The 23,452-nt window shown below is 33.5% G+C and overlaps 2 protein-coding genes across 3 annotated transcripts; one reads left to right on the forward strand and one right to left on the reverse strand.

The window, feature by feature from the left end:
• The first annotated feature begins 84 nt into the window (after positions 1 to 84).
• Positions 85 to 7,413, forward strand: LOC140045346 (malectin-A-like). The gene is made up of 4 exons (XM_072090202.1): positions 85 to 506; positions 2,516 to 2,695; positions 4,414 to 4,471; positions 5,012 to 7,413. Exons 1-4 carry the CDS (start codon positions 162 to 164, stop codon positions 5,254 to 5,256), a joined length of 828 nt encoding a protein of 275 aa, XP_071946303.1. The 5' UTR covers positions 85 to 161; the 3' UTR covers positions 5,257 to 7,413.
• A 960-nt stretch (positions 7,414 to 8,373) lies between these two features.
• On the reverse strand, positions 8,374 to 16,645 carry LOC140045345 (cell cycle checkpoint protein RAD1-like). 2 transcript variants are annotated; one of them, XM_072090200.1, is made up of 8 exons: positions 16,478 to 16,645; positions 15,949 to 16,104; positions 15,602 to 15,696; positions 15,327 to 15,438; positions 14,609 to 14,731; positions 13,285 to 13,349; positions 8,934 to 9,078; positions 8,374 to 8,618 (listed from the first exon to the last, which is right to left on the reverse strand). In XM_072090200.1, exons 1-8 carry the CDS (start codon positions 16,592 to 16,594, stop codon positions 8,583 to 8,585), a joined length of 849 nt encoding a protein of 282 aa, XP_071946301.1. In that variant the 5' UTR covers positions 16,595 to 16,645; the 3' UTR covers positions 8,374 to 8,582. The 2 variants fall into 2 exon arrangements, with proteins under 2 accessions (XP_071946301.1, XP_071946302.1); XM_072090201.1 differs by lacking the exon at positions 8,934 to 9,078.
• Between the last annotated feature and the right edge of the window lie 6,807 nt (positions 16,646 to 23,452).

Genomic DNA, 23,452 nt, shown 5'->3' on the forward strand with positions numbered 1-23,452 from the left:
ATTGGTTCTTATCTTTTATAAGTTAAAACTTGTTCAATTGTTTATTTCACCTTTAACCTTACATGTGTTGTGTGGCCTAATCTGATTCGCGACCGACCGGTGGATTTCTCGACGTAAACACTCACTGTTATCTTGTTAATTTTGTTTATTATATTTGTAAGATGGGTCATAATATGCAAATAATGTTTTGCATATTGTTGCAATGTTTATTATTATGTCAGGTTTTAGCTATAGGAAAGGTAATATTTGCAGTAAATTCTGGAGGCCAGGCTCACACAGATGAGAATGGTATTCGATACAACGAAGACACGCTCTCAACCGGTATAGTGTCGGACTACGGTAGAAATATGCAGATAAGTCGAGTGAGGCCTGAAGATATGATTTTGTATCAAACAGAGCGATACCACGATGAAACATTTGGCTATGATATTCCTCTAAAAGAGGATGGCCGTTATGTTCTTATTTTAAAGTTTTGTGAAGTTTATTTTGCAGCATCAATGCAAAAGGTAAATAATACAAAAATAATAATAATAAATATTAATTTATATATAAAAATTATACTAGGCCTATTTTACTACTACTCTACTGTATATAAAAGTAAGTATACCTTTTTATTAATATTACTTAGCAGCTCTTTAAAGGTGATTTTCCACTAGGCGAATTTGTTTGCGCGAATCGAAGGCGTTAGCTTATACGCATGCATAGAGAAGGATTTGGAAGATGGAAACATGAATACGCATGCGTACAAGCTGGCGCTTTCGATTCGCATGAACAAATTCGTCTAGTGGAAAATCGGTTTCATGTAGGCCTATGTGAGTCCTCTTTCTCCCAATACAATATTATAGGCATCTTACAGTATCAAATTGTATTACAGTATAAAAGTAAATAGAAGTATGGTAACATATTTTAATCTTTGTTTTATTATTATTGATTAATAACAATTGTATTATTTTCTTTTATGTTTTAACACAGCTACAGTTAAAAAAATATATTGTAACAAAATAATTTAAAGTTCATTTATTTGCAATACAATTATATTCTAGTAATTTACAATCATGCTGTAAAATTAAAATATAAAATTAAATATGCCATCTTAATGTAGACAATATTAATTATCAATTTACTTCCCTGTTAAATCACTCAATCATTGCAATAACACTCCCTGTCGACTGTTGATTCATAGTACATTTCATCCATATGTTTTATGTTATATATCAATTAATCTATTTAAGTTATAACATGATATTACTTTTCAGAAAAAAACTTAAATTAACTTGTTTGTGTCTTAGAAAACAAACAATATGAAAATGGGATTTTTAAAACATTTTTAAATAGTTAATTTTAATATTTCAAATGAGAATTAATTTATTCAAATACATTTCTGTTTATTTTCAATTTGTTCAAACATTTGCAATCTTTTGATAACCTGAATAGGTTGACAGCTTTATAATTTAATCTCTTGTTGTTCAATTGTTCAAATAAAATAATAAATAGATTCAATAATTAACTAGGATAGTAAACTGAACTGTAATACAGTTGATCTAATTAGTTAATTAATATTTCAGCTGCAGATAATGTTACACAAATTACAGTAGAAATTAGCTTTGTTTTCGATGATGAATTTGTTCTAAAGCTCTGTATCAATAATATCAAACTAGTTTGACAAAAAGTGTGATGTGCCCAAATATGGTAGTGATGTGCCCAAATATGGTAGTGATGTGCCCAAATATGGTAGTGATGTGCCCAAATATGGTAGTGATGTGCCCAAATATGGTAGTGATATGCCCAAATATGCATTGTTTTGTAACATAAAGTTTGATAGTGTAGACAGCGCTTTAGAATGAACAGATTAATTAGAATTTTAAGACTGGTATAATTAACAAACAATACCAGTATATTTACAGATCTTGTTAAATATCAATATAGCTTACGGCCAAGATATTGAACTCATAATGTCAACTTATTATTTATTAACAACAGTATGATTGTTAAAGATGTATTGTCCCTTGAAACACAAAAAAATGAAGGTCAAAATATACTAAATTTTAATTGGCCACATCAAAGTACAGTAATATTAAAGTTATTCACTTGAAGTCGAAAATTCAAGCCAAAAACAACAATTTTACGTAATTAACAGCTAAATTTATTTGATTACATTTCGTCTGGAAAATAGTCGCGAGCGAAAGTAAACAAAGATTTCAAACCATGAGTATACATTAGGCATGATGCTAATTAGGATTGTTTACAACTTGTAACAGTTAAGAAGGTGTTTTCACACAGATCGCGAGGAAGTTTTATGATTATGCATACAGAGTAGCCAAACAAGCGCATTGCATTATGAGATATGTTTTGATCAAAAACTTTGACTGGAAGTCAAAGTTATTTTTTGAACCAAAACATTTTTTTTCGACTAATTTTTGGTGAAAGTTAATAACTATTATGATAGTTCAAAATTACCCACTTTTTTTCGAAATAGGTTTTTGATTGGCTTAATTGTTTTTTTATTTTTCAACAGGTGTTTAACGTTCGAATGAATGGACAACATAATATTGTGACAGATCTAGATATTTACAACAAGGTTGGCAGAGGTACTGCACACGATGAAATCATTCCATTCTCAGTAAGCAAGGGTAAATTAACAGTGAAGGGGGAAGCTTCAACGATTGGAAGCTCACTTTCAGTCGAATTTGTTAAGGTATGTAGTCTATTCGTGCCTAGCTTATCTGAATAAACCGACAAAGGCCTTTCACCTCCAAAGGAGAACATAACTCGAAAAATAATAAATCCACATTTCCAAGACTGTGGTAATGTCAAGTACGCCTATCCATACCTCATCATTCAATTTTGAGAAGTCAAGAGGAAAATGTCGGTTTGTCCTTGTAAGCGGTAACTACTACAAACATCAGTTTTGGTTTGTGTAATTAAATTTATATTTAAAATGTGTATAATTTTTATTGTTGGACTTTTGCTATATTTTGTAGTTTACTGTAGAGGAAAGCAGTGAGCTACTGTATCACTAATCTAGGCTTCTCTCTTTAAAGAAGAACCTAAAACCCTAACAATACAACAGTATACATTGTTATAATTGATTGTTATGTCGTGAGGTAATTTCCCGATTGATCGTAATTAAAACGGTACTGGGTATGGTCTACTAGTTTTTCTGCTCCCAACCAGTACATCCATTCATAGAAGCCTTGATGAAGTAAGCCTACCTGGTGGTGGCCATAGAACGGTCCCGAGATAACGACTATACTTCGGCTTTAGTCGATAGAAGATTGAGAAAATTGTTAGATATAGAGTATACGATGTTTGATTAGTGTAAATGTGTGATTTGTTCTTTTATTAAAATGATGTTCTGCCTAAGGAAACGGAGATAGTAGTTGGGTATAATGATTTTTTATATCAATTAATTAAATTATCGTAGATTGTATATTATGCGATAAATATTTTTTAAATATTTGATATATTATTATTATTATTATTATATTAATAAAAAGATATTTGTTAGTATAAATTTAAAAAATATAGATATAAGGAAGAAAAGCAAAGAGAGTATGTTGTCTTGTAGTGTTGTGGTGTTGTAGTCTTTGTTGCACGTTTAAACATAACAATAGTAATAACATTTCACAGTATCAATAATCAACATTACTTGGTTTCATATTGTTTTTGTTTCTTTCCATAAAAGTATTTAGTTCATTTAATTGTTTGACTTTCGATTTGATTTGTTGAATCCTCGATACATAAACAAAATTATGCAGATTATAAGATTAAAACACTGTAAGGCCTATATATTTTAAAAATAAAACATAATATTATTTTAGTTAATTTTCTTCTCAATGGTTTTTTTTCAGAATTAAACTGTACCTTGCACCCTCTTACACCATCGCCACAGTGTACTTTAGTACACACTAACATTCAATTTGTCCACAGAAGAGTTACTAATTCCATGATTTTTTTCAATGGAAAGAATGTGTTCATTGAAGTGTGTAATCCTTCTATAGACTCTTCGTTTCAGGTTCTCTATTCTTCAAATTAATTGATTGAAATGTCATTATCATTTTAATTATCCCATTTTAGGATAAATACTTTGACTCTTGAATGTAAAGCTTTGTCTACACTATCAAACTTTAAGTGACAAAAAAATGTGGTGGGACCACCGTATATGGACACGATGATGTCACTACCATATTTAGGCATATGACCACCATATTTGGGCACATCACACCTTTTTTGTCAAACTTGTTTGATTCTGTAGACAGAGCTTTACTTCTTTGTCTGCATTCTCTTATTGTCTGGTTTATTGGCAATTTATGGAGGATTTTCTCCATTGCTTTGTATTGATAACTAATTATATTAAACAGCTATTTTGACCATTTTTTTTTTTACAAATTACAATGTATTTTTTCCTTTTAGGGCATCTATGATAACCCTAAAATTAATGCAATCGTCGTAATGAAAGGAACGGAGGATGGTGAGTATTAAAGTACAAATAATGACATGAAATAATCAAATCATGTGACCGGGCAGTTATAGAGAGATATGAGAGTTACTTAGTGATCATGTGACTACCATAATGCATTAATAAAGACCTCATTGCACATTTGTATTGTGTTATTGCTAAAAGAAAAACAGATAAATCTAAAGAATTATATGCCAAAACCGTTCAAGCATATATTGTAAGAAATAATAAACTATCACGAGACAATGACATGAACCATTACAGCCAATTCTCTGTACTTTACATAAATGTATCCAGGCAAATTCTGTGATACACCATCTCATGTGTTTTCACATGTGATACTGTATCATAGATGCTAACCTTCTATTATGCAGGCGTTGCATGTGACACCTGTATCATAGATACTTCAATGATACAGGCGGAACATGTGTGCAGTATTATGGCATTTGCCTATGATACCTAGACAAATATTGTCATATGTGGAGATACAGCACTGAAAATTGGTTGACCATTAACAAAATTAAACTTTGTTGCAATACCTTTGTTTTTCAGATGTGCCCAAGCTGCCCCCCATACCAGGAAAAGAAGACAATTTAGACTCATTTGACGACGATGAGGATGAAGATGATGATGAAAGAACAGAAGAAAGAAAACAAAATATTAAAATTCCTTCAAACATACCCTCAGGTCCAAAAACAGTAGATCCTTATTCATCAAACGAAAGTAGTCTTCTTTTTCCCATTTTAATTGCAATTGGTCTTTTCATTCCTTCGTTGTTTTGTCTGTGTCGACTTTGAGACCAGATTTATGTAAGTGTTCGTCTTTATATTTGTTGTATTTGATAAAAACCAAAATTTTAAATACTGTATGTGACTCCTTTAAGCGGAGGAAATTCATTGAAACTTGGAAATATCATTTGTTGGTTTTTTTTTTTTAATTAGATCTCCCACCTTGAAATCATACTCATATCAATATTCATATATTTTTTCGTACAGTGCAACGGAAAATGTATGCAAATTAACCATTTTTATATTTTGTTTGTTTTATTTCGTTTATTTAATATAAACTAACATCCTCATTAAAAACACAATTTTTGGGGTAAATTTTTTTTTATTAGAGGAAAATTCCGGAGGGAAAATTAATTTTAATTATTAAACAATTATTGTATTAAGATTTGTTTTTATAAAACAGCTTTAATTATTTAATTAAAATGTCTAAAAGACTAAGGTATTTCAAAAACATAAACAGAATTCCTACTGAGCAGCTGCGTGATAGGCCTAAACATCAAATTCTAAAAGTGTGATGCGTCTAATTTATGGAATACGAGTCATGCAAAGTCACTAGTATAAAGATTATGATGACGATAACAGTGTTTTTATTTGTTTGGGTCATATTAATACTATCCCTGGATTTATGCATACATTTTTTGTTTTGTTTAAATAACAGCTACAATTTCAGGGTAATTTACATTTTCCCTAGAAGAGTCATGGCCGTAGCCAGTATGAGGCAGTTGTGGTACTCGCCTCATCTGAAATTTTCACTACCCACTTCAATTCCCCAGCAGAGATTGTTATATTTTATATTAATAATTATATTTAAAGCATCTTTGGCTCATGTGTTTAACCTTTGCTACGGCCTTAAGATAAACAAAATATTTCCATGTTTCAGGGAAAAATATTTAAGGTCAAATAAATGACCAGCATGATACTTCTTGGTAGCTAAAAAACTGGTGAAATTTTAACAATAAGGTTTTGGTATTTCTGGTAAATTTGACTGCTACAGTCAAGTATATACAGTAGAACGCTATTAAGGGGACAATTTGGGACAAAACGTTCTAACTTTGGAGTAATTTAACATTGCTTTTGTAGCAAATTCCAATTCTTACCTTAGGTTTAAATGGTTTATTCCGGTTTACTAATCACTTTTTTTAAGATTTAAATATTTATTTTAAGTAAAATTCTTTAAATATTATTAACATTATTTGTAGCAGAATTGTTTTTGGCTTAACTTAACATTACCACTGCCTCACACTTTCAATTGCCTTTGATTTATGTGAAAATGTGTGTTTTGGTGTCTCATTTGTTTTGTACTGTATTATAAGATTGTGAAGCTTTACTGCTCATCTCGGGGTATTTACATTGAACATGTACTTAAGTTAGGTAAAGACGTCTTTCATCTACATTTATGATCGGTGTATCATTTTTTTAAATATTTGTTTTCCAATTACCGTATATAAACATAGTATAAGCCCATACTGGAATATAATTCCCACTCCCTAATTTTCACTAAATTTCATCATAGAAATATTATAATATCCCTATATCATACAGAAGCTTCATGGGACTAAACTTATTATTATTATACACAGTAACTAAAATGTGTACAGTACCTGTTTAATATAAACACTGCTAGGCTTGGCTAAATGCTGTCCTAAATAAGTTCTAAATAAGGCTTAATTAGTAGTACTATTATTTATATAAAAAACTGTGTTTTCCCACCCCATAATTTTCATACACAATCTCTATGGGAATATTACTTGGTCATACACAGTAATTAAAATGTGTAACTGTTAAATATAAACACTGCTTGGCTAACTGCTAGCCTATAGAAGTTCAAAATAAGGCTTAATTATTAGGGGAAGGAAAAAAGCAAAAATACTATCATTTTTAATTAATAATAAACAATAACAAGGGCAACCTAGAATATATTATTAAGATCATTTGCTTCTTTTAAATGCCCATAAATTATTTTTTTAAACATTGTTGTTTATTTATGTACACCACCCAGTCAATGGTAATGCAATATTTTTTAGTATTAGTAGCTGTGTTATCAATATAACAATAAGTTTGAGCGGAGACAATGTTGTCTCGGGTTTAAACAAACACTCACTGCAAAGTTATACCAAGTATGGTGGTTGTTAAAAGTACTTTTAATAAATAATTTGAAAAAAGAAATAGTCTTTTCTCCTTATGTTGTATACAAGAATACTGTGTAACCACCAGCGAAGGAGATCGGGTCTGTCAGGGGCATGGGACAGAAACACTCCCGCAAGATCCGCTCTAGGAGCTGATCTTGTCGTCGGGGCTAGTCGGTAATGGTCCAGCATTACCTCTCCCAGTGCCCAAACCCTCAGGTTCTAGACCAACCCCTGAAACTCTCGCGCCGTTACAATGTGTGTCGGGTGCAGCCCAATCGACACATGGGTGTGGGACGGGGCCTGTATTAGATCAATCTCTCAAAAATGTGTGTCTGAATGCGCACGGTGGAGGCTTCCTCCCCGTGTCGGATCCCGGAACGGCTGTGAAAGTCGCCACCCCCACGAGTGGCCATGGTGGCCAGTGCTCGAAAATGGATGAGAAAGGTGGGATGATTGTTGACTTGTGAGTGCAGGTCTTCCTCCCCTTAAAGATCCCCACCATCTAGTTCGGAATCACTCATGGTTCTTCATTGTATTTATTATCCTGTATGTTATTGTGTATTGTGGAAATAAATTTAATCACCTTAAGAATTTTACAGCTAATAAATTCAGAAATGTTCATCATGCCCAGCCTCACTTATCATGGTTAGGTACATATTAAACTTTTATTCATAATGATCGGCGCTTATACAGATTTGCAACATTACCACATTATTCATAACATAAGCTGAATTACTCGGAAAGTGTGATTATAAAGTACATTGTTTGATTGCAATATAGCAATTCATTACAACATATTTACTGTGTAATCGTCGTCTAATCTGTTTGTCATCTTCTTTGATGAATTGGCACAAATTTCAATATTTGCTTGTGTAACATAACAGGAAAATCTATCAAAATCAGTATTATTGTATAGTATAGCTATGAGAGCTAAACCCAGGGGCCTCAGAGCATGAGCAGTTCAATGCAACGCCCCAGCATTTGATGCCCCCCCCCCCCCCCCCTAAGAGTGGCCACTGTGGTACACCACTGAGTATACTATCAAATTGTGTGGCTAACACTGTATAAAGTATATGCAATAACCGCATACAATTACAATTCATTCTATTTCATGGATCTTTAATGAAAAGCTCCAATTAAGAATCTGCATGTTAATGTCCTCTGGCCAAATGAAGATACCTCTCCACATAAAAATAATCTTCATTTTCAGTCATCTTCAACACTCTCTTCATCAGGGGCACACTGAAAATAAAAGTAATTGACAATTTATTAAAACAAAATGATTATTATTTTATTCAGATCGTCATGTACATTGTGAAACATTGATACCTTTCAAATGTTAACCCTCTGGGCTAAACTCGAAGGGTTACCCTCTTAAGCTTTGTCTATACAGTACTATCAACTTTATGTGACAACAAATGTGATGTGACAACAAATGTGATGTGCCCATATATGGTTTGATGGTGTAGACAGAGCTTAAGCCTTTTATGGCACAAATAACTGTGCATTATAACATGATTTTAAAGAGTGGTCTTAATAATATTAATTAATACTTACATAATATTCAACAAATGAGATTTGGCCATCATCATTTTGTATCATGTACTGCAGCGACAGAAAGCCACGATGGTCTGTTTGGATTGACACTTTACACGAAACCATTAATGCTTTAACAGACGGCTTTAGTAATGTCAATTTGTATCTAAAATATGTGGTGAAAATATTTTTACATAAGAATTATATTACATCATTAAACTAATTTATATAGTAAAGCCTTGTGATGTGCCCATATATGGACATGATGATGTCATATCACTACCATATTTGGGTATGTCACTACCATATTTGAGCGCATCACACTTTTTTTAGTCAAACTAGTTTGATAGTGTAGACAGAGCTTAAGAAATGGACGTATTCTGAATCATTTTGTATGGATCGCCACTCGTTTAGCCATCCTTTTGACAGGGCTGTGATGTATTGGAACACTGGGGTACCTCCTACTCTTCTGAAACATGCACTGGCCAAAGCTTTGTCTGCATCATATCCATATGGGCACATCACATTTTTTTGTCACATAAAGTTTGACAGTGTAGACAAGGCTTTAGGTTAGGTTGACAAACCCACTGGTCCTCCAGTTAAACTCTATCTGAGAAAACTTATTCTACCACCAAAATGATAAAGATGAAGTGCCTAGAACCTTTCCTGATCTTATGGCTATGGGTTGCAGCGCCCTCTGCCGATTTTTCTCTGTCTGTCTCTATTCTGATTTTGTTAGGAGGATCATAAGAATTGATTTGCACTTACAAATAACTAGTTCATTAAACTTTAATTCCATTAAAACTAATATAAAAAACTAATATTTGTTTAGCCCACTTGATTGAAATAATTAAAGCTCTGTCTACACGATCAAACTAGACAAAAAAAGTGTGATGTGCCCAAATATGCTTAAATATGGTAATGATATGACATCATCGTGTCCATATATGGGCACATCACACGTTTTTGTCACAAAGTTTGATAGTGTAGACAGAACTTAATGTTTGTATACTCATGGAGGAGAAAAATGTACTACACACTGACACAGCATTTATTTCCTACAACACAATTAATAGCGTTAACGTCACAAGATACCTTTATGTAATTGATCACCCTATAAATTCCTTTTTTCTGCGAATTTCATTTTTTTAAGACTTTGCTCTTCAAGTTATTGACCTGCTAAAATCGGCCTTTGATTTTCTTTGAATACATAACTCTACTTGGGTAGAGGAAATGGTTATACAGACAAAATATATATGTAATGATGTATATATTATTATTCACAAGAAATTTACTCATGCGTGAAAGCAGTTATCCCTACTGAGTATAGCCTTGGGAAAATGTTCTACTATGAATTGCTATCCACTGTTTGTCATTGTAAAAAAAGCCTGAGGAATATTTTCAACTACAGTATATCAATTTATTTGATAATTCATGTAAGGTTGTTGACATGATGGAGTAACTCGATAAGCTTCATTTAAGATTTTAAAAAAACAACAATTAATTGATATAAAGTACACTAGGAAGATCAAAATCTATACCGATCACGAAGTTCAAAAGGAAATAGAAAACTTAAGAAAACAATCCTGCACATAATAGAGGAAAATGGTATGGAAGACATCATTGTCTCAATGACGAGATGAAAGGCGTAACTGATGATAATAAGTGCACACATACACTCACACAAGAGTGTGGGGCCCGTGTGGGGATGGAAAATAATCTACACACAAACACATATACATACATAAATAATTTATATCCCACCCATTGCTAAAATGATCTTTATATTTAAAGGATGGGAAGCTCTTCGAGACTACTGTAGGCGAAAGGGATTGTACATAACTGTTAAATTTTAAAACTATTATTTTTAATTTTGTATGCAATGCACACCACCTACTGTATGCATAACAATTGCTATTATAGCCAGTGGAGCAGTAGCCTTCAACTATGAAGTTTGCTCCTAAAGAAGAAGAAAAGGAAACATCGGATTTGTTGAAGTGAGTGAGGTTAATTTACACTATAAACTGCATTGCAATTTACTCTGTACCCATAAACCTACGGATATAAAGCAGATATATTGTTTCAACTCTATGACTTTGACAATTGTAATCTGATTTGTCTTTGGTTTTACATTAACAAGTACTTTATAGCATAAAGCAATGGCATATTAAGTAACCACTAAAGTCCTGTAATGGAAATCAAGATTTTGGTTGTAACACGGTGTAAGAAATAGTTTTAGATTAGTGAGAAATAGTTTTAGATTAAGGATAGAGTAATTTAATGTGATAATTAATGGTAACTGAGATTCTTTGATGGTATTAATTCTTTACATTATCTCAATTTATTGAAATTGTCTATGCAACAGACAACTAAACCTTTTTCAACATGTATGCTATAGGTTAATCTAGATTCAGCTTATATTATTCGTAAACAAATATTTTGGCACACATGGCGTGTCATAACTATAAACTTTAAAAAATAATCAAAAAGCCAGCAGGTGGTGGTGGTACATAAAAAGATTAAAACAAGATTTCTAGCTAGGTATACACGAAAACATGTTTTTCTGCATGCATTCAACAATGTTCAGACTTAAACCCTTTTCACACCTGCAAAAAGTAACAACTTGTAACCAAGTTTCTTTTTGAGGAAAATCTCCAGATAAAAACTGATGAGAGGCCTGTTTTTTTGTTTGTTTAGATGTTAATGTGCACATGTATATTGCTCTGGTATTAAAGTGACCAATCAGAGTAAGAAGAATTTCTGTTATCATTTTATTAAGATAATGGTCTAATAAAGCTTAGTATTTTTAGCAACTATGCTTTCTACCAAGATTTCTCACGGTTCACTTATGCGTGTATGAAAACGTGTAATAAATCAGGAGATCAAACCTGGTAACAACTTGTTACAAGTTGTAACAATTTACGCAATGTGGTGTGGACATGATGATGTCATATCACTACCATATTTGGGCATATCACTACCATATTTGGGCACATCACACTTTTTTTTAAAAACTACTTTGAGGTTTAGGCTTACGGTTAAGAATTACCCATTTACCTGTTTAAGTTGGTTTAATGGGTAAACTTATCACTAACTTGGTTAAGTCAATAACTAAGTCTGAACCGTGTAAAGCTTATTTGAAGGTCTTTATCTGCACTCACCTATTGCTCTGTGCCCATATATAGTAGTGATATGCTTAAATACGGTATTGATATGACATCATCATGTCCATATATGGGCACATCACATTTTTTTGTCATATAACGTTTGACAGTGTAGGCAGAACTTAAGCTAGAACCGTGTACAGTTTATGTTATATTCTTTATCTGTACTCGCCTATTGCTCTGTGCCCATATTATGGTATTGATATGCTTAAATACGGTATTGATATGACATCATCATGTCCATATATGGGCACATCACATTTTTTTGTCACATAACGTTTGACAGTGTAGGCAGAACTTAAGCTAGAACCGTGTACAGTTTATGTTATATTCTTTATCTGTACTCGCCTATTGCTCTGTGCCCATATATAGTAGTGATATGCTTAAATACGGTATTGATATGACATCATCATGTCCATATATGGGCACATCACATTTTTTGTCACATAACGTTTGACAGTGTAGGCAGAACTTAAGCTTGAACCGTGTACAGTTTATTTTATATTCTTTATCTGTACTCACCTATTGCTCTGTGCCCATATATAGTAGTGATATGCTTAAATACGGTATTGATATGACATCATCATGTCCATATATGGGCACATCACATTTTTTGTCACATAACGTTTGACAGTGTAGGCAGAACTTAAGCTAGAACCGTGTACAGTTTATGTTACATTCTTTATCTGTACTCACCTATTGCTCTGTGCCCATATATAGTAGTGATATGCTTAAATACGATATTGATATGACATCATCATGTTCATATATGGGCACATCACATTTTTTGTCACATAACGTTTGACAGTGTAGGCAGAACTTAAGCTTGAACCGTGTACAGTTTATGTTATATTCTTTATCTGTACTCACCTATTGCTCTGTGCCCATATATAGTAGTAATATGCTTAAATACGGTATTGATATGACATCATCATGTCCATATATGGGCACATCACATTTTTTGTCACATAACGTTTGACAGTGTAGGCAGAACTTGAAGCTTTGTCTACACTATCAAACTTTATGTGTCAAAAAAATGTGATGTGCCCATATATAGACATGATGATGTCATATCACTACCATATGTAAGCATAGTTCTACCATATTTGGGCACATCAAACTTTTTTGACACATAAAGTTTGACAGTGTAGACAGAACTTAAGCTTGAACCGTGTACAGTTTATTTTATATTCTTTATCTGTACTCACCTATTGCTCTGAGTCTGAGTGCATTGAAATGACTCTATCAGATCACTCTCTCTTGGGAAATCTGACTGAAATGTAAGAAATTGCCTACATTATATTTATAATGCTATTTTATTTATTACATATCAATACAACAACTGTATTATATTTTTATTAATGAGCTACATAACATTATTGTCAATGTTACATTATATTATACCGAGATGGTAGACGGAGGATGACCTACAGTTAAGCTCTGTCTACACTATCAAACTATGCAACAAAAAATGTGACCATATATGGACATGATGATGTCATATTAATATCATATTTAAGCATATCACTACCATATTTGGGTACATCATACTTTCTTTTGTCAAATTAGTTTTATAGGAAGTGTAGACAGAGCTTTATGCCTACAGATAAGGAACGCAACAGTGTATACTGGGCTACACACATGCATTAATTTATCTTTTGTACTCATCACTTCTTCTTTATATACCGTCCTAAAAAACTGAAAACTATTACTCACACAGCAGAAATAGGTGTTTTTTTTTAAATAAAATTTTGTTAAGATATAATACTGTAGTAAATTATCTTTTTTTTTAAACATTATTTTTTAAACTTTGTTATTGACTGAGCTGAAGGAAGGACATCATTTTGATTTATGAAAGAGGAATTTAAATATTATAGTTATTATCAAATACTAAACATACTTTTAGCATTGGCTAATTAAGGCATAAGTGACCACACAAGTACACTGCACGTAACTTATGAATTTTTATGTTGTGTATGCAATTATGTAATGCATATTTTTCTACATTTTACTCAGTAATGGATATTGCTAACTGTGTAAAAGCTTCTATACTTCCTTAAGGTATATTACTATCAATTTGTTCAATATACAGGATAGCATGCTTTATGTATACACAAATCTACAATAATAAGATTGAAACAACTTTATAAGAACACTGTACAGTATATCCTCAGGTATACAGTAATCCCACTTCAGGTCTAATCCCACCCCTTACTTTATGTCTGATTTCACAAACAGGCATATCCCGGTCTTATAGACATACGTATAGTCCCAGTATTGACATTTGGTCTGGATCTATAGGCCTCTTTTGTTTTTTACAATACTTATCAATTGTTTTTGTCCTGAACCAGGGTTTTCCCGCGTATAGTCCCACCACCCAAATTTGGCTGATATTGTGTTCTACTAGGAGAAGGGGGTGGTGGGATTATACCAGAGGATGTACGGTAACTGTAAAGAATATATGAAGCTAGAGATTTTTTCCTAACTTGGCTATGCGCCAAACATTTGTAAAAAAAACTGAGGAAATCTTACAAAAGCGCTTCCAGACACGCCGTATGTAGTCAGTCTGAAGTGAGGCTTGTCAGGTGACAACAGTATCTCTAGTACCTCACTTGTCATGTCTAGTTCTTGGAAAGCTTCTTTTAGACACTCTGACTGTAATATAAGAATTGTTAATCTGAATACGACATAACATAGGTAATAAAAGCATTTTTACAGTAAAATGAACGATCTACCTCTACTGGTTATAGACCATCTTTTTGTTTTGGCTGCCTGTCATAGCATAATCTGTTTGTTTTTTTTGGATACAGAGATTTTTCGAGTCTATATGCCCTAGTGAACATTACAGTATGCAAAAATTGAAAACTTTGTCATCTGTTTAACGATTCTACCCTTTTCCCCCACCACAACCTACTAATACAGTATTGTTTTACATTACACAGAGATTCAAATATACTGCAATAATTAATACAAAAAATCTAATTATATGAATTAATTTGGGACCATGCCAAAATTATTTAATGCAGTTACTGTAGTAACTTTTTTTTACTGCAATAAAGTATGATTTAGTTCTGCCATTTAGAAGTGAACTTCACTGGCTATAGCTTTTGCAATTTTCATGTGCTGTATACGCTGTGTGGTGCATACACAGTCACTGCAACAAACATTGCAGTAACTGCACTAGATTAATTTGACATATTTGAAGAAAGTAGTTTTTTTAATAATCAAAGACATATTGTAAAACAATGACCTTCATAATAATTTTGTTAATGACATTTGCACTTGTAAAGTTGAAATCTAGCGTCTCATCTGACTCCAATGTTTTTATACTACAATCAGTCAGTACTCCATTTTCTTCCAACCTATACAGAATTAAAATAAATATGACAATAAAACACAACTGTAATTATCCATAGAATAACAAGTGTAGCTCATTCTTGTGTTCACACTGGGATTAAGCCAGAAAAATCAGTAAAAGCGTATTTTGACACACTGGATTCTTGGAGATTGTGTAAATACACTCACATAAGCAATAGTGGGCTTCCATAACCAGCATAACAAATCTTAAGTGCTGGGTTCGATCCTTGAGATGATCCACCACCAAATATGGTCAAACAATCCTAAAAAAATAAAAATAATAATAATAATGCTTCTTATAATTTTATATATTCCTTCACTTTTTAGTGGAATGAGTCATTTTTAGGAGAGGATAATATAGAAATGTATATTAATTTGCTAAACTTCAATTTGTTAATCCAAGTTGCAATAAAGAATATGATTGATTGATTATAGATACTTCTGGGTATATCATTACACTGTAGATTAACAAATCAATATACAAGGTTAGTGTGGTGCTTGTGTCCAACTTTTACCTGTAAAACATTGAGACTAATCTTGAATGTAGCCGACTCTTCCCGAATGATGTAACTTTGAAAGATTGTTGCTTGTAAAAATGCATTTGCCTGAACGCATTTGGAATCTTCAACCGTAACTTTCAATCCATTCTCAGTTGCAAATACTGTTGCCAGCTACAAAAATAAAATACTAATAAATCTATTTTGGACATTTAGGCCTAGGCCTAGGTTAGGCAAGGCGCAGGCCTACAACAACAAAAAAGGAAACAAGATTGACAAGTAAGAGAAGCAACTGACTTAACTTAAACTGAATGATGAAGTGAAGAGATTATTATTTTTGTAGGATTAAAATGCCATTCCGGGCATTGACATTGTTATGGCTATTTATAAAATAGGCCTATCTATAAATAAATATTAAAAGTTCACGTAGGCCTAGTAGGCTAGTACCTGGGGTCTACCCGACCGTTCGTACCTGTCAATCGTCTACGTAGTACGTACGTACGTAGGCCTAAGCCTACAACGAGGCCTAAAGCCTAGATATACTTACTTCTTTATCTTTACACAAAATTGCTTTTAGGACGTTTGATATATTTTTGGCATTATCAATTTTGGCAATCAAAACGTATTGATTGTCCTCGTCACTTTCTTGTGTTGAAAGGGTCATATCACAAGAAACAAGAAAACCAGAAACTACACAAACATTCTCTAGGCCCAGGCGCGCCTAGAAACAAAAATTATAATGCCCGCCGCCCCGCCGCCGAACTTTACCTCCGCCTCTAGAAATGAAGTGCGCCCTCATTACCATCGACTGTGTAAACAAACATCTTTTTACCCATTATTAATTTGATACGGCGGTAGGACTAAAAATACACGGAGGTAAAAAATATTAATTTATTACCTCCATGGTATAAATAGTTATTTAATATTAAAATAAATTAATTAACTAATAGGTTATTTTATACGCTATTATTTGGTCAATAACGATCGAATATAATCGAATTCAATCAATTAAATAAATCAAAAAAAATAATAATATAACGTCATTCGCTGAAATGTTGTGCGAGTATGATTAATTTGTTACACTTTATGAAATCGGTGTCAGATTCATAAACAAAAAGCGAACGGCAGCAGAGTACTATTAATTAGCTAAATGCGATTTTACTTGAGGTTAAACAGCTAGTTCTTTTGGTAACATTTGTGTGATGATGATCGATATACTAGTTACTGCAGGACATGTATTAAATATAGACGCACATTTATTTTTTATTTCAAAAGAAATCAAAATTAGGCAGTGTATACTTTAAGCTTGGTTGGTTCCCTACTAGAACGCAACGCAACGACGTAATTGACTGATGACATGTGATAGCCAGGATAATCCATCGCCTGTGACTGGTCAAATTAAGTCAGTGTGCTTCCTTATGTACGTCCTTGTGCTGCGTTCTCCTACTACTACTAGTGGGAACCAAACTTAGCTGTGAGTTCAAACCCGTTACCCTTATCGATCAGGACGACTAAGTATTTCACTTTTTAGATTAAATTCCTTATTAATGTCATTAATTTATGAAAATATCAATATGTTTATCATATTGCTATTAACTATTATAAATTATGTGGATAACAACGACTTCAAGCCAAAAGGCGAACTAATCGTAAAAAATGGTGCAAAATAAAAAAAAAAGGCACAATGTTAAATCGCTCTTCAAATCTTTCGAATAAATTGCGTTCTTTGAAGTGACAATTCAATGAATACCTACGATAGTGAATATCATACTTATATATATATTAGTAATAATTTTGTAATAGCGATAATTTATTTTCGTCAATAGTTTTAAGTCATATGTATGTATCACCTGCATGGCGCGATATTAATTATGAATTATTCGGGTTTTTTTCGTTTCGTTGTAAAGCGTGGTTTCCACTAGAACGAAACGCAGCGACGACGTATCGACGCAAAGTGTTGTATTGCGTAATCACAAGTGGGAACCGACGACGCAATAGTACTGCAAACATCGCAGATTTGATTTCACGCAGGCAGGGGCAAACACAATTATTAGAAGGGCATTTGTCTCAACCTTGTTGACTGTTGATGTACAAACATCCATCCTTATCCGTGCCCCTTTCGTGACCTCTCATTCAAAGATCGATAACGGTTTATAAAAATCAGGCCAATGTTTAAACTTTTTGAGCATATTCAGAGAAATGTATTTCATTTGAACAAATAAAAATGTTTTTTCGAACCGCAACAATATCTCGTATGGGAAGCCTTGAATAGCAATAACGAGCACTGATGCTGATAGACCTTCGATTAAACTAGCATTTATGTACGATGATTGAAAAACATCGAGGTAGATGGAAATGAATGATGTATATGAAACATTATATTGATTGATGTTATTATTAGAGAAAGATTCGAGGAAAAAAACTAAGAATTATGAATCTATAGGAAGTCAGTGGGGCTGTGCTCCTCTTAAAGGTTTCTGTCAGTTTTATTATGCTTTTTTTAAAGTAATTTGATGGATCGTACACGTGATGGACTGTCTCGCTTGTGATTGGTTAGTTGATCATACGTCTTGCGTTGCGTGGGAATACGCACACGTGTCTTCGTTCTAATACTACTATTTAAGTCAGTTTTATTTTATTTTTGGTCTCCCACTATGTAAGCGCACCGCAAGTAATTGACCAATGACGCGTTGGATCACCTTGACTGTCTCGCTTTTGATTGGACGTCACTCAGACCACTTTGGTTAATCCTACCGTCTTGTGTTGTGTACGCACGCGTGTCTTCGGATTAATACTATTATTATATTTAATCGTGTTTCTGATTCAAATTTTGTGTAAATGTGATGATGTGAGTCTGTGAGAAAGACACCATCACAAACATACGTAGGCATATATATTACGCGCGCACACTAAAAGATGGTGGCCGGCCCTAAAGCTCTGTCTACACTATCAAACTAGTTTGACAAAAAGATATGTGATGTGCCCAAATATGGTAGTGATATGCACAGATATGCTAGTGATATGACATCATCATGCCCATATATGGGCACATCACATTGTGCTGTCACATACAGTTTGACAGTGTAGACAAGGTTTAAGTCTCGGCTGATATAATAATTGCGGGTCATCGGAGCAATATTCGTGTTCGAAATTCCATTTTTTTACTTTAGTTGTAAAAAAAAACCCATGATTTAAACAAAATAGCAAATGACAGTAATACAACAAGCAAAGGTCAGTTTCATTTTGTATCATTAGATTAGCGGTGATGCGAGAAATTTTCGGAAATAGTAGGCCTATGCTATAAAAAAAATAACAAATTAGCATTGCAATTTGACAAGCATTTCAATAAGGCTAAGGTGCTGAGTCGCTCCTTTCATCGGTGTTAATCTTAATAAATCCAAAATTGAACTAGACACGAGTCAGTTATCGTGATATGAATTATGAATATAACGTATGAATTTTAAAGATTAAAGTTGTTCTGCCTGTCATCATTGCAATACACACAGGCCTATACTAGTTAACAGTGATTCGCACTGAATTCATCCAATGATAATAATAATTAAGCTATGATTAAGACGTCGTTCACACAAAGACAAACGCACAGACGTAGACGCAACGCGTAGCGAGTTAAAGCTTGGTTTCCACGAGAGGAGGTAACGCAACGACGTAAGCGCGACGTAAGCAATTTAACCAATCACAAGCTTTGATTGGTCAACTCGCCTGCGCTTACGTCTATGCGTTGCGTCTTAAGCGTGGTTCCCACTAGCGACGCAACACAAGGACGTAACGCAACGCAAGTGAATTGACCAATCACAAGCGATGGCTTATTCGCTTGTGATTGCTAACTGTCTATAACTTCGCTTGTCATTGGTTAAAACGCTTGCGTTGCGTTTACGTACTGCGTTACGTTCTAGTGGGAACCAAGCTTTAGTGTTTGAGCAATGACAATTGTGTACGTCCTTGCGTTGCGTCCTAGTAGGCCTATGGGAAACCAATCTTTAAATTATCTACAGTATTAGCCAATCATCTCCAATGTAAATCATTTCGATGGGATTGAATTTAAATGTATAAGGCTAATAGTTAGGCCTATACTTGATACCAATTGCAAGCCAAGTCTGCCAAAAGGCCTCAATCCATACCGGATTTGGCTTGCCATACCCAATCACTATATTTATCAAACGTAACTTATGAAAAAACGCACCTTTAAAGTAATACGAATATTTAGACTTCAATTTCGTAAGGAAATTCATTCAGATCGATGCTTAATTTAATCACCAATAAGCGAGTGAGTTAACCATGACGTAAGCGAAACAATAAAAAGGCAATTAAGACAATGCATTTTGTAATCAATAAACGTAAAATTCACCTGCAAATTTGATATGAAAAAGATGTAATTAACTTGTAATATAAGGCCTACTTTTATTGACATTTTTGTATATATCATATATAATACACATTATAAACAAAATACCATCATCATCGGCGTTTCCACGCGCGCGCGCGTAAAATGACATACTACATAACAATGTTATATATTACACACAATAATTATACGCCTCAAATAACAAATGTATTATGGTATAAAATGATAAGAAATTATGAGGATTTGTATGTAAACGAGTTCATTGAATCTTGAGGAAATGATATATTTCAATTTCTTAGAACATGAAAATTAGAATTGAACCAAACTATTCAGGTTTACTAGTTTAAAACTATTTCTACCACAAGAACCATTTTGGAGCGAGTGAGGCTTGAACCCTTGCCGTTGTCATATTAACATCAACAATGGTTCTAACCTTACTCGCTGGTGGTAGAACAAGTATTCTCGGTGTATACACAGCCAGTCACATTAGGAGGGCACCTTGGTTGTCAGCATATGCTCTTTAGGGTCACCCTCTATAAATAAAGTGAAATCTAAAAAAAAAAAAAATAAATACGTATTCATATTTCCATCTTCCAAATCCCTCGATACGCATGCGTAAGCTGACGCTTTCGATTCGCGCGAACAAATTCGCTTAGTAGAAAATAGGTTTAGGGAAGAGTAGGCCTATAATAATAAGAATGAAATACACATGTACACATCTAATGCATTCCTCCAGTGTGGGCAAGATGACATTCGGCTGTAATTAGACGCTTTAGTGGTTAATGAGAGAATCGATTACCTAGGAATTTTTCTCATTTAATCGTCAATCAAGAAGGGAGAAGGTCAATCAATTGTCCTGATAATAATGCTTTATCAATAAATTGAGTCTGAGTAGGCCTATAATGGTTACATTGTTATCTCTCTAGATTGAGTTTCCTAACCTGATCGATAATTCTCTTCAATTATGATGGCTAAAAACATTAATAACATTCGGAAAGTTGAGAAAGAGTTCAAGGAAAATACCATAAATACAATGATTCTCCATGTAGGGGGCACAGGTTGGCGCAGGTGGTCGCAAGTCAATAATGGTTACATTTTTATCTCTCTAGATTGAGTTTCCTAACCTGATCGATAACTCTCTTCAATTATGATGGCTAAAAACATTAATAACATTCGGAAAGTTGAGATAATATTATAAATACAATAATTTCCCAGGTACAGGTAGTGTGTGGGGGGGGGGGGGGAGTGGGGGAACAATTTGGCGCAGTTCGCAAGTCAATAATCGGTCCAACCGTTTAAAAGTTTTTGAAACAAAATTGCTTCAGACATAAAACCCAGTCAGCATAGGCTGACCGGGTAAAAAGTATTTAATCTATGAAGGTTCGTGTTTAGTCAATTTAACCAGGACAATATCGACTTCTTACAAATATAAACAAGAAATATTTCTCACAAAGAAACGCCGCTCGACATTTTAAAATTAATCATTGTTCTTTTGATTAATTTATGATTAATTATTAAAATACATACAAATTAAAAATAGTTCTTTAATTATGAATCACATGCCCATTTTTTAACTAGTTAATTGTACACAGCATTTGAAAGACATGTACCTTTCCAACAAATATTAATCAAAAAATGGCATTTAAAAATGGTCAATTTTGAACTTTAATAATGTGCTGTAGCCTCAACTGAATATCCTCTAGAGACAACGTGACTGCACGGCGGTACAAGTGAGAAAATTATTCCACAGTCTGTTGATTCGCGTCACCCAATCAAAGGGCGAGAATCCAAAATCGTTCAACCGTGAGCCCTCATAGACTCTCTTTTCCCAGACGTTTTTTGGGTCCAGCAGCTGGGATCTATAAATTATAGTCGAGTTTACAAAGTCGCAAAACTGTCGGTCTTAAATATTATAACTGCTGCTTGCTTTAGCTTCTGAATGAGTAGTCCTCATGGAACGTAGCTGGCTAGAGCAGCAGCGTGAAAAATTGAAACAAACATTAAGCATTTACTATTTATTTGATTTTACTTCGTTTTCTATTCTTTTTTATGTCTAGACGCAGGTGTTACTTAATGAAACGCTATAACAATGATTTGTGTTTAAACTACGCGTGGATAAGAATGATAGAATCTAATGTACGAATAATTTGAAACACAATGACAAGGTTATGCATCGAAATACAATTGAAATGCAGTGAGTTCACAAACATGTGAAGGAAAGGAAATTAATAGAGATAAGTTAAATTATACCCTAAAGGCACAGTTATTTAGGATAATATTGAAAAGAAATCACATAATTACGTATTTTTGTCAGTTTTTAACGGCATTCAATTCATCATTTTATTATATTTATCGTATACATAACCTATAATGTTTAAGACTGTTTTTATGTTCCTATTGATATTAATTTTACTATAAATAAAATGATAGTTCATTATGTTTTTGTAAATGAGTTATTTTATTATTACCATCAATCACCATTGCCCCAATTTTCTTAACCTCTGATGTTATTGCTTCTAACATGTACTTTATAATCAATAATAAATGTTGATTAGGAAAGAAATGGTGGTTCTTGAATTGTATAGCAATTTTATTAATACAAGTCACACCAAACCATCTGAAACATTAGTTATTTGGCGCGCTTAAAAACAGGCGCGGACGCGGATCCAACTTGTGGTGTGGCTCATGTACTCAATCTCTCGGTCTGGCACATATTGAAAATATCTATAAACGATTTGGAAACTATACTAATTGTTATTACTACCATGCATCGTTGCTTCCTTATGCTTGCTCATATACTTCTAATTACTGCTACTCTGGGGCGTTCCATACTTGCTACTTGTTGCTATACGACTCGTACAGAGTATCGCAGTACAGAATAATAGTAGGGCAAACCAAGGACGAATGCGTGAGTGAACAAGGCCATATACATGGCTGCATTCGCGTGCTCAAGTTATAGTGTTTAAGGCTGGTTTCCTGTCGACGTAAGAACATCACTTTTGTTGCGACTACGTCGATTTGTCGTAAGAAATGCGGATTTTACAGGAAACCGATTACGATCGAAAATTTATAAAATCGACGCAACGTAAGAAAAATGGTAACGACAAACGATTTTACAGGAAACCGATGACCTAACCATTGTTGCGTTACGACGTTTTC

This window comes from Antedon mediterranea, chromosome 3 (assembly GCF_964355755.1).
Source record: "Antedon mediterranea chromosome 3, ecAntMedi1.1, whole genome shotgun sequence".
Taxonomy (NCBI): Eukaryota; Metazoa; Echinodermata; class Crinoidea; order Comatulida; family Antedonidae; genus Antedon; species Antedon mediterranea.

Coding starts and splice junctions, on each gene's coding strand:
- LOC140045345 (XM_072090200.1), bottom strand. CDS start 16,594: ATGACCCTTTCAACACAAGAAAGTGACGAGGACAATCAATACGTTTTG. Junction 16,105..16,477: donor TTTTGTGTAAAGATAAAGAA/GTAAGTATATCT, acceptor TTATTTTTGTAG/CTGGCAACAGTATTTGCAAC. Junction 14,732..15,326: donor TTAACAAAATTATTATGAAG/GTCATTGTTTTA, acceptor CTTATATTACAG/TCAGAGTGTCTAAAAGAAGC.
- LOC140045346 (XM_072090202.1), top strand. CDS start 162: ATGGGTCATAATATGCAAATAATGTTTTGCATATTGTTGCAATGTTTA. Junction 2,696..4,413: donor TTTCAGTCGAATTTGTTAAG/GTATGTAGTCTA, acceptor TTTTCCTTTTAG/GGCATCTATGATAACCCTAA. Junction 4,472..5,011: donor AATGAAAGGAACGGAGGATG/GTGAGTATTAAA, acceptor TTTGTTTTTCAG/ATGTGCCCAAGCTGCCCCCC.